Here is a 12861-nt window from a genome sequence, read left to right on the forward strand (position 1 = left end):
AATTACAATGTCAGGCAGCTCCAAGGTGGAAACGGAGATTTCTGTGTTTTGTTACACTGTTACAAGGTGTAGCCTTACTCCCAGTCCTTCTTTCTAGGGGAAGACTTCATTTGGATACAGTGAAATGACAGGGTCAAAAGACACAAAGATTCCTACACTCATGCCAAATTGTTTTCCAAAGAGGCTTCAATCTCCAGGTGCTGTGTCCCAAGAACCATGAGGACAAAAGGTGATCATTTACTTACTGATTCGGCTGACTTCTTTATTGGTCCTCATATTAATCCTCTATCAGTTATATACATAATATCCAACTTATTCTTTCATTTACTTTTTATAAGAAATTCCAAATCTTAGAAATAGTTCCCTCCAAAAAATCATATCAATGTGAATGAGGGGCAGTGAGGAGTGGAAACCCAAAGCCCATCTGTAGACAACTGGACATCCTCTTACACAAGGTCACAAGGAAGAGACGAGCCCATCAGGGTGCAGTGTAGCACCTTTGAAATGTACAGCTTTCCTTTAGTTCTTTCATGCTTCCTTACCCACCCCACTATCATGATCCCAATTCCACCTTACAAATCCAAGTAGACCAGAGCATATATACACGTACAGTTAAGAGCTGGAAACACAGGGGATCCAGGACATATAAACAACCCCTCAGAACCAATAATGAGAGTAGGGATATTGTTAGGCAGATAGGCAGGGATGGGATGTCCATTGACGCATGACCAGGAGAGCCAAGCAGAGAACAAAAGCCTAGGTTTTCCCGCCAGTGGGCATGGATGGACGTCAAACCTGGATCAGCCCACGTGGGCCAGGTGATTGCAATTCAGCCAATGGGATCGACCTGGGGTCGTTCACCACGCCTCCCCAGGGAATCCTTGAAAAGGCAGGAGCCAGGGGGAGAGAGGGAGAGGAAATGGAGAAGGAACTGGGGAGAGAATTTGAGAAAGAACTTGAGATAGTCTTTTTTGGAGGAAAACTTGGGAGAGAGGTCTTTGCGTGACCCCGAGCCGTCTCTGCCAGGCCGCATGGTCAAAGGAATCCTATGGGTGCCGAGTGAAACCTGAAGCTTCTTTTATCTCTCATTAAATTCACTTGGATCACGAGCTTGGCTTCAGTGTGAATTCTTTCTCGTGCGGAGTCAAGGACCGAGGTGTAACTCTAGCCCAGAGAGAGAGATCTTACAATATCAGGAGGCTAAGAGAAAGGTGGTGGGGAGAAAGACAGAACTGACTACAATGACCTACATATAACCCCCTTCCTGGGGAATGACAACAGAAAAGTGGGTGAAGGGAGACATCAGTCAGTGTAAGAATTGGAAAAATAATAATAATTTATAAATTACCTTGGGTTCATGAGGGAGGGGAAAAAATGAGGAGCTGGTACCAAGGGCTCAAGTACAAAGCAAATGTTTTGAGAATGATGAGGGCAACAAATGTGCAAATGTGCTTGTATGGATATATGGATTGTGATAAGAGCTGTATGAGCCTCCAATAAAATGAATGGAAACCAAAAAGAAGAAATAGTTCCCTCTCTGTAGTTACAAAGAAAAGGTTTGTCTCTTCTATTTGCTTTTCCCACTTCGCTCTAAAGCCATCCGGAACAGACGTGCGTACGAAGCGCTACTGCGGTCAGCTTGTCCGCGTTTGTTCCCACACACATCCGGGCCAGTTTCTTGGTTCTCTGTTCTATTTTGTCTATGAAGGAGCTTTTAAAAGTTGGTGGAAAAATTCCAATTTTCTTTCTTTTTTTATAAATCATTTTATTGGTGGCTCTTACAGCTCTTATAACAATCTATACATCAACAGTTTCAAGCACATTTGTACATATGCTGCCATCATCATTTTCAAAACATTTTCTTTCTACTTGAGCCCTTGGTATCCGCTCATTTTCCTTCCCTCTCCGCTCCCACCCTCATGACGCCTTGATAAATTATAAATTATTATTTTCATATCTTACACCGAACACCATCTCCCTCCCTTCACCCACATTTCTGTTGTTCGTCCCCCTCGACTGGGTAGGTGGTCAGTTCCTCCTTTTCCCCCCTACTCCCCCCACCTCCCCCCTACCCTTATAATATCACTACTCCCATTATTGTTACTGAGAGGTTTATCTGTGCTAAATTCCGTGTGTTGAGAACTCTTATTTATACCACTATACATGCTCCGGTCTAGCCGGATTTGTAAGGCAGAACTGGGGCCATGATGTGGGGGAGGGGGAGGCACTAAAGAACTAGAGGAACCTTGTATGTTTCGTTGGTGCTCTACTGCACCCTGGCTGACTGGTCCCATTCTTGGGACCCTCCTATTAGGAGACGGCTAATTGCCTACTGATGGGCTTTGGGTCTCCACTCCGACCCCTCTCGTTCGCATCACTAACTTTGTTTTGGGTCTTCTGATGCCTGACACCTGATCCCATCAATACCGTGTGATCACAGGCTGGTGTGCTTCTTCCATGTGGGCTTTGTTGCTTCCCTGCTAGATGGCCGCTTATTTAACTTCAAGCTTTTTGGACCCCAGACACTATTTTTCAGACACTGTTTTTTTTAATGGTTTACATCTGGTTATGGAAATGCGTAAGATTTTGATTTCTACTGAAAATGAGTACCCCCAAATTTCAAATCTCTACCATATCTGCAAAAGTTCATCTCTGATTTCTGAACTGCTCCCTGACTTTACAAGAACAAGGAAACCCCAAATCCTGTTCAAAACCCACATAAGTAAAAAAAAAGCAAGTTGAAAAAATATTAGAGATCTTTATCCTTCCCACAGAATTTCACAAACTGGTAGAAAAATAGAAAGATAAAGGTCTAGAATACTGAAAAGTGGTACACACCACAATTTTAAAGCCCATGTATAAAAACACCCAAGTCCTTGCCTTACCAGTTTGCTGTGAAGCATCCACGAGAAGCACTATTTTTGATCGATTATCAGGACCGGCTGCATTTGTCTCCTTCTGGGTAGCTACATTTTTCACCAATGGCCTTTTGCTTTTTATGTGTTGTTGTAAAAGCTGTTGCTGATTTAAATTAGAAAAAAAATTAAATACTACTTAAGGTAATTAAGCATTATAAAACACACACCCACTAAAAATACACCTTGGAGGTTCTCAATCCATAGGTCAAGAGGGTTATTGTATAAGAATTCTATGAAATTATCTACAACCAAGCATAAAAGGCCAATAATGTACTACAGATACAGTTCTTTATACATATATTCATACACTATTTTCTATATATTCATGTAGTATATTAATGCTATAGCTAAAATTAATAAAATGGGAATTCACTTTTAAATGTTCTTTGTATTTTCTCAATAAATAGTTAATAGAGATGTAATTATTTGGTATAAGAAGTTACAGATTTTTAGTAAAAGCAGTTGTACCAGTTTTTATAATTTCACGTCAACTTGATATATAAAAGTGTAGGGGTGGAGTCTAGCGCCTAGCCTGTCCATCAGGTCACAGAGATGGTACCTCCTTATGGCTGTGGCCTTCTCATATTGAGGGTCCTGGGAACACCCCACACCACACACACCTCTCCCCCAATCTCTTTCTCTCTCTGCCTTCACCTTCCTGCCAGCAAACTCTGATTGTGGCCAGAGCCACCACCATGGGATCGGCAGCCACCGCCTATGATCTTCCTGCATTCTGCATCATTGCATGTGGCTGAGTGAGTCTGAAGAGGGACTTATGGACGAGTAATGGACTTATGGAGTAGTACCACACTTATGGACTTGATATGGACTGGGCTGGGATGTTTTCCTGATATACAATTACTTCTTGATATAAAGCTCTTTCTTACACATATAAGAGTGTCACTGAGGGGGGCGTGGGGGGAAGAGGACCTGATGCAAAGGGCTTAAGTGGAGAGCAAATGCTTTGAAAATGATTAGGGCAAAGAATGTACGGATGAGCTTTATGCAATTGATGTATGTATATGTATGGATTGTGATAAGAGTTGTATGAGCCCCTAATAAAATGTTTTTTAAAAAAAGTGTGTCACTGGATTTGTTTCTCTAGCAAACCCACTCTAACACAACAGTAATAAAAGGGTAGTGACTTATCTCAAGGCTATAATTTAGTTGCATGTGATTATTTTATAACAGTGAATTAAATGTTTTATGAAAATTTAACATTAATGGGCAATCAATACAAGCAATGGATTATCTATATTGGTACTATAACCAGAAACATCCAACATAAAAGCCAACTACACACAGTGACTTACTTTAGGCAGCACTTGGCCTCTGCTGTTTCTGCTTCGATGATTAGACAATGGGAAGACCTGCCCAAGCGGATTTGGACGCTCAGCACACTCTGTGGTTGCAGTATTTACAGTGTTTGTGGTCTGAAAGGTGTTGGAGTATGGTGTGGGGAAGGGATGATAAAAACCCATAACTTGGGCACACGGTGCCGGCATTAGCTGGTAATAGGTATACTCCGTAGAAACCGGTGGCTGGGCAGAGATAATGGGGTAAGCAAGGTATGGTCCAGCGGGATTTGGATTGGGCTGCTGCCATCGAATATCATTGTTATATAATGGAAATTGTCTGCAAGACAAAAGTTTTAAAAGAATAAATCTATTGACAAGCCTAAAATTAATGCTAAAGCAAAATCTCTTAACAACCCAACAAAAGAAAAACTGAGCATCGAAAGGAGGCTTCAAAATAATTCGCGCAGAGGGTAAAACTGCCACCTTATCGATTTTCTTGTAATAGAAATTTGAACGACTCTATAAACGATTCAGTGTGACAGCTGTACTGCATTGTAAACACTTTAAGTACTTTAAGTACTTACCGTTCTTATTTGTAGCGCTCTTCTTAACCTACAAGGTGTTTCTGCATAAAAGTAAACTATCTGGCTGCTGGATCTATGAACACAGAGTTCAAAGTTCCCATCCACTGACCACAAGCCTTACAAAAAAGTGGAGTAAGATGACATTACACAGGGTGATGTGAGTCCTCCACCTCATTCTTCACGAGTCGCAGGGCATCCTACTAAGGAAGACCGACTCCACTAACCACTTGGCCAGTTCCTTTCCAGACTCTCTTCCTTGGCAGTAGAAACAGCTTCCAGACCCAAGGAAAAAGAAGAGAAAGTGGCTGTCTTATGCCCAGGATTTGGGCTTCCTCTCTGAGCAGCACCATAAAGCACCACCCCACGGTTCCTCCTAGCCCAGGATGCCCGACGGGAAGTCGCTGCTGCTGTGTGAGGGCAACTGAGGAACAGGCACCAGCACATACAGCTTGACCTTACTGTCCGTGACACAATGGAAAATGGAAAACCCTCAATACTGTAATCGTGAATTTTTACATAATCTGTTTGCTTGTTCACTCAAGTCTTCATATATTATTTGGTAAGGTAAAAAAATAAAACAAAACAATTAGCAGACTATACACTTGGTCATTTGGGCAAACACAAAAATATCAAATTTAGTTTACAGATGATTTAAAACAATCCAATTAGTCAAAGATCCTCAAGATTAAAGAATAAACAACAAATTACCTATTGGACTGGTTTTCCTGCACAAACGGGTAACAAGTAATCAGGTAACTGGGGATTGGAGTTGGTTCAACACCGGAAACACTTGCAGTATCGTTTGGGAGCGCCATGGGGATCATAATGGTGTCGGGGTTCTTCTTCTGGGGAACAAACGGCTCCACTTCAGCAGACAGCTTGACATTCTTCAAAAGTAAGGTGCGTCACAGTAACACAAAACCACAAGTTAGCAAGTCTGTCTACAAACAGTGAGTAGGATTCTTAACAGTTTTCACCAAACAGTCCAGAGGAACCGAAATGCTAACTTTAAATCACAATACTAAGCAAGTCATGTACAAAAGAGCTATCACATAAAATAATGAAAAACATAGATTATTATATTTCTTTTTTATTATTACATTTCAATGAAATCATTTATGTAATCAAAGATGCTAAAAAATCAGAAGCAAAGGAAGTCATACCTCAGAGTCTAAAAATAATGCCAGTAGTAAGAAATCTACCTGTTCAGGCAAAACAATGTGTTTTACTAATTTTCTTGGGGGGGGCGGGGAGGGCACTAAAGAGTTCTAAAAGGTAATTATTTTCTATTGATTTGAATAGTATAAAAAGGGGCTATTTTGTCCATTTCAGGAAATGAGATAATGTTGCTAAAGTCAAAAGGAAGGAAAATGCCTAAGCTGAAAGAAAAAAAATGTTTACTGTAAAGGTAAATAATTTCAGCTCACATAAATTGGGGGGTGTGTGAGAAATAGTTCACTTTCCTAGTAGACACCCTGAGCAAATTAATTCCAAATATGTTTTCTATTTTAGTTTAGTCTTATCTTTTCTTATAATAAAGAGATTTACAAGATTTTTTTAAAAACTAGCATTTAGGGATATACGTGTGGATACTAAAGTGAGGCAGGTCCATGAAGCTATGACCAGGTTAGTCCTGGACAAGCAACAGGGCACTGTGATTGGGGGAAGTCATGTGCAGAGATTCTGGAGGGCCCAGGAAAGTCTACGTCTCAGCTTGGGTGACAGTTATGGAGTGCCCACTTTCATTTAAATTGTACACTTGCTTTATACAGTTCGGCTGCTAACCGCAAGATCAGCAGTTCTAAACCCTTGCCATTCAAAGGGACAAAAAATGAAGCTCTCTACTCCCATAAGGAATTAGTCTTGGAAATGCACAGTTCTATAGGATCACTATGAGTCAGAAGTTGATAGCCATGATTGATCAATTCTTGACAAGTTAAAAATTTTTTTTCAATCATTTTATTGAGGGCTCATACCCCTCATATCACAATCCATCCATCCATCCATTGTGTCAAACACATTTGTACATTTGTTGCCCTCATCATTCTCAAAACATTAGCTTTCTACTGGAGCCCTTGAGATCAGCTCATTTTTTCCCTCCCTCCCCACCACGCCTCTCCTCAGACAAGTTTAAAAACTTTTAAGTGAATAAAAAAAAGCCTACATATAGATACGAACAATAAGTACAATTACCTAAAAAGTAGTACTTAAAACTTATCTTTTCATGAAACCAGTAAGTAACAAGTAAGGCAATAAATAAATAATTTGCTGAAATCAATTACAGGCTTCCCTCACTACCTGAAAATAGCACACACTTTATGAAACTTTGTATAAGTTGAGATGGCATAAAATAAAAACACAATTACCACCAATGTATAAGGGTGGAGGGAGGCAGCATTCCCAAACCCCCCAAATAACCTATGGTATCATAGCAACTGCTTTCAGTAATTTAGACATGGGGGAGAGGGGTCCTTTACAGCAGCAAGGAACATGGGTGCATTGATCTAAAAAGGAAAAAGGAGCTTAATGTTTTTTAAAATAAGATCATCAAAAAACAAAAAAACTTTCCTGACCAAAAATAAGAAAACCTGACTAATTTATAATGCAGCAGCACATTCAAATTCTTGCTCAGGTCAAAGGTTGGAATACGTTTGCACCAAGTTTCATTTCTATTTTACAAAGTTTTATAAACAAACAAAATATCTCAACAGGTATCATGTACAATTACAAAAGGCATCTGCACATGTACAAAGTATTTACTGAAAAAGAGAAGTTTTTATTGGTTTCTATTAGAAGAGTTGCTCTGGATATCAGAGTCCAACAATTACGACTCAGAGACACTTAAATGACCCTTTGTTTTTAGAAAAAGAAAGAAAGAAAGAAAAGCTGCTGTAGTCAGCAGCTGCACACACGGAAGATGTCACTAGTGGGAACAGACTGGCAAACTTCTTCCTGAAGCTGTAGTTCTGTTTGGTTTTCAAAGTTGTTTATTGTGCCCTGGTGGCCTCCAGTCCACATTAAAAATACAATAATATTCGGATGTTTTCAGATCTCAAAAGTAATGTTAAACACCGAAGCTATCTTATAATTGTACATAACAAAGTCCATACGAGCAGTCTGTTACACTGTGTCTATTTCTGGCAATAATTCAATCATCTGAGCATAAATACCAAAGGGAGATATAAATACCACAACTTTACAGTGGGTAGGAGAAATATTACGAAAACAATCACCTAGACTAGCTATTACAGATTTTGTTCCTCCATCTGAATGTCTGTGCTTAGTCTCTCCACTTCTGTAAAAGATTGTTTTAGGCATCAATAGATTTATAATAGGAAGTTGTCTCCTTAAAGTATAAATGTAAACTAAGTCTAAAGTAAATATTAAAAAGAATCTAACCATTCTTTTACTATTTGCTTCACATCAGGAAAAAAAATCTACAAAAGAAAATGCTTTTAATCTTTCTGAAATTAGGCCAGAAACTCCCACGTTAATGAAAAATCATAACCCTTGAATCCTGTACCTGAAAATACACTTAAAGGAGTTTCATATTCACCTTTACTTGTATGTATATTAAACCAAAAGTCAATAAAAAATCTTCCGTGGTATAAGTAATCTAGAAAACCCAAGATTTTATCAGCCCAAAAATCTAAAAATTATAATAAATTATCAAGCAAAGGAATTCAGATGTCTGAAAGTCTGTATAATTCAACAAACATATACTGAGCACACATTCTGGAAAAAGCAGTAAACTAGACTGGTTTTGAAAAGGCACGCCCATCAGCAGGGAATGCAGGCACGGCTGAAGATGCAGTGCCCAGCCAGCTGACTCAGGAAAACGACACCCACTCCCATCAAAGCTGAAGCTGAACACAGGGCAGTGCCATCTCAGAAAACAATGACCGTCAATGCCTCCCATGTCCTCTTAAGATGAATATTTCACCTATCAAATACTAAGGTATTTTACCTCCTGTGGCCAAAATTATAATCTTCTGATGGGGGCAAATAAAAAGAGGAACTTCTGCTTAAGGGTAACTGCTGATTGTCTTACTTTCTGATTGAATGGTTTGTGCTAAAAGTAACTACTTGCCCAAACGAACTGCATTATTTATGCTTTGTAAGTCTTCAGAATATATTGAAAGAAAACAGTTAATCTTGACTCAGCGCACTTGCTTTATTATCTAAACATTTCCCCTATTTTTGAAAACAGTACAGCTTAACGTTGCTAAAGTAGGATGGTACCAACTTTGTAAATCTAATTTTTTGGATTCTCTTTTAATTTTTCTGCTAATATTTTTATTCTTTTCTCTCCTGCACTGAAAGAATTTCCTCAACTTCTTGCCACGATGCTTAATTTTCATTTTAAAGGATCTAATAAAAGCATTTATGATTATGAATTTGCCTTAGAGAAGCAGTTCTCAACCTGTGGGTCGCAAGCCCTTTGGAGTTCAAACAACCCTTTCACAGGGGTCGCCTAAGACCATTGGAAAACATCTATTTCTGATGGTCTTAGGAACAAGACATCCGTCCTCTAGCTGTCTCCAGGCAGTTCAGCCCACATGCAGACACACCCACCTACGAGTACCTGGTGTGAAGACTGTGACCCATGCTACACCATGCTTCAAGACAAAATTTAATTTATTTATAATTAGAAATAAATATCTCAAAAAAATAAATATCTCACAATATAAAATTACATAGTTTTTGTGATTAAAATCAGTTTTAATTATGTTCAATTTGTAACAATGAAAATACATCCTGCAAAAAAGAATATAAAATACATCCTGCATATCACATATTTACATCACGATTCATAATAATAGCAAAATTACAGTGCAGTAGCAATGAAAATAATTTTATGGTTGGGGGTCACCACAACATGAGGAACTGTATTAAAGGGTCGCAGCATTAGGAAGGTTGAGAACCACTGCCTTAGAGTATAGTTTCAACCATATCCCACCAGTTTTTTAATGTGATTTATATATTTTTAAGCTTCTTTAATAACCTGTAACTATACTCTTTATTGATAAGCCCTGGTGGCATAGTGGCTAAGAGTTAGGTTGTCAGCCACAAGGTCAGCAGTTCAAAACTAGCCACTCTGTGGAAAATGAGGCTTTCTAATCTGGTAAAAAATGATAGTCTGTGGAAAGCCAGAGGGCAGTTCTACCCTGTCCTTAAAAACACTAGTTGGAACCGAATAGACGGCAGCGACTTTGTTTTTGTTTGTCTGGGCATCCTTAATTTCTCTTTGACTCCGAGTTTAGGGACAATAGCCTTAAATTTTTTATTTTTTTTAAAAATCTTTACATTTCAAAGTAGCATTTTGTACAAATGAGATTTTTTCCCCTTTAACTAAAAAACTGCTATTAAAAGTGACTTAAAAATCTGAACAAAAATTTACTTTTAACTATATATAAAGGTCAGTGTGAGTATTATTAAATAATAAACATTATAGAGTAACCTATTTTAACATAATTAATACACAATGCTGAAATTATTTGAAGATTATTTTGAAAAATAACTACAAGTTACTAATTTTATACTCTCATTAGTGCTGTTAAAACATTAGCTACCTATTTTTTCTGTCTAAATCATTAATAACTAAAAATTTAAAAAGCTTTAAACTATTTGATTTGTGATGAGATATAAAACTTTTGAGTGTTTTGTCACCTCTAGTTCTACTGTTTCTAAAGTTCAAAACACGGTACTAAATTTCCTAAAAATAAAATACTAAACCTTTATAAACAAAATGAACTCCATTATTTATTTGCCCATCCCTTCCAACCTGTTAGGGTGGGTGTAAGGCAATCTATTATACAAAATACTATCAGTTTGTTCTTAAAACACCTCTTACAGTTAAAATAAAACTGATTTACTGTCCTGCTAAAATAAAGTACTTATGAGAATATGTTCTAATGTAAAATGCTTTGGAACAGTCATTACTGCAATTAAGACTATCAACCTAGCGATCTATTCCCAGTTATGTACTTTTTACAATCTTGGTCAACATAATACAAAATGTATTTTTATCTTTTTTTTTTTTGTTCCCCAGAAAGATCTTATTTTAAAAAGAGAGGTCACCTGCAATAAAAGCAAACATGAATGCCTTCAGGGAAAAGCACTTAGTTTCTTTTTAAACTTTACCTTGGACAATACTCCAGTGGCTTAACTAGACTAAAATAAGATACATAATGTTTATATTAGGTATGATTTTAAAAATTAAATTCCTGAGAACTTCTAACCACCAGAATATTATTGTTTAAATAATGTAATCTTTTCTAGAAATTCAGAAACAACACTGTAGTTTAAAATGGGGGGGCAGACAAATAAACATTCTGCTGTGGAAAATGAAAATTTAACACATACTACAAAAACCTTTTAGTAGTCCTCATCTATTTAAATTGACTTCATTAGTAGAAATATAAAGGAAAAACAAAACCAAAAAAATAAATATAAAGGAGTATTCTAAATAACCTGGAAAAGTCATTACATTACTCTTTGGTGTAATGGAAAGAATTACAAACTCCCTTCTATGGAGAAACAGTTCGAGGCCCTACACTCAGTTCAAACCCTTTCTCAATGATAGACCACTTTGAGAATATGAAAAAAAATTATGGGGCTTCACATGGAAGAAGCGCACCAGCCTGTGTGATCACGAAGTGTCGAAGAGATCAGGTATCAGGCATCAAAGAACAAAAATATCAAATCATTGTGAATGAAAGAGAGTGTAGATTGGGGACCCAAGATTCACCTGTAGGCAACCGGACATCCCCTTACGGAAGGGTCACAGGGAGGAGACGAGCCAGTCAGGGGTGCAGGGTAGCAACAATGAAACATACAACTTTCCTCTAGTTCCTAAATGTCGCCCCCCCCCCACTACCCCCGCCACTATCATGATCCCAATTCTATCTTACAAATCCAGCTAGACCAGAGGACGGACACTGGTACAGATAGGAACTGGAAACATGGAATCCAGGAGAGATGATCTCTTCAGGACCAGTGGTGAAAGTGGAGATACCAGGAGGGTGGAGAGTGAGTGAGGTAGAGAAGGGGGACCGATTACAGGGATCTACATGTGACCCCCTCCTTGGGGAACTGACAACAGAAAAGTGGGTGAAGGGAGACGTCGGACAGTGTAAGGTAAGACAAAATAATCACAATTTATAAATTATCAAGGGTTCAAGAGGGAGGGGGGAACTGAGAGGGAGGGGAAAAACTGAGGAGCTGATACCAAGGGCTCAAGTAGAAAACAAATGTTTTGAGAATGATGATGGCAACAAATGTGTTTGACACAATGGATGGATGGATTGTGATAAGAGTTGTTCGAGCCTCCAATAAAATGATTTTAAAAAGAATTAATGTGTACATTTAAAATTATGGGTTATGGGGAGGATGGGGCACATATAAAATGCAGCTTACTCTTCCTAGGGCACTCTTGAACTCTTGAATTAACTGGCTACAGCAATAACTAAGCAAAGTCATATTTATTTTCTAGATCTGTTTCTGGTAGGTGCGAAGGAAGGGAGTTAGGAGGCTCACATTTTTCTTTCACTAGGGTTAGGCAGCAAAAGCAGGCAGTACGTCAAAAATCTGAACTCACTGCCATCGAGTCAATGACCCTTGGAGACCCATCTTTTACCAGCAGCAGAGGTAGTGCGCTCAAACCGGCTAACCTGTGGTTAGTAGTCTGGCTTGTGGCTCATGACACTACCAAAGCTCCTGCAGTCGGTCCCAGAGAGAGAGGGCGGGGGAAAAAAGAAGGAAAAAGTTCTTCAATGGAAAATCTTTCATTTCTCTAATCCTTAATAGTTCCGTGAGGTTTTAGTTGGTTGTGGAAAGCCCTAGAAAAAAAACATCAGGGGCTCACTAGTTTCAATTATTTCCCCTAACACTTGCTGTTAGAAAGATTACCACAGGCAAATAGCTATTTTTAAAAAGTTATCATCTAAATAGTTCATTACATTCTCTCTAGGATGAAAGGAACCATATACATACATATATATGGTCGCACTACCGGTTACACTTCTGGGTAGTGAAGGAACACAATGTTTAACCTTTTCC

General features: G+C 38.5%; 1 protein-coding gene across 3 annotated transcripts in view; it reads right to left on the minus strand.

Moving 5' to 3' along the window:
- SECISBP2L (SECIS binding protein 2 like) overlaps positions 1-12861 on the minus strand; it is a 58081-nt gene that overhangs the window by 43556 nt on the left and 1664 nt on the right. For all 3 annotated transcript variants that reach the window (XM_075532057.1, XM_075532056.1, XM_075532055.1), the window contains exons 2-4: positions 5509-5687; positions 4232-4553; positions 2886-3021 (exon numbers count right to left, since the gene is read on the minus strand). In XM_075532057.1, the coding sequence (XP_075388172.1) occupies positions 2886-3021; positions 4232-4553; positions 5509-5687 (637 nt within the window). The remainder of the gene's footprint in view (positions 1-2885; positions 3022-4231; positions 4554-5508; positions 5688-12861) is intronic.

This window comes from Tenrec ecaudatus, chromosome 14 (assembly GCF_050624435.1).
Source record: "Tenrec ecaudatus isolate mTenEca1 chromosome 14, mTenEca1.hap1, whole genome shotgun sequence".
NCBI classification, from domain to species: domain Eukaryota; kingdom Metazoa; phylum Chordata; class Mammalia; order Afrosoricida; family Tenrecidae; genus Tenrec; species Tenrec ecaudatus.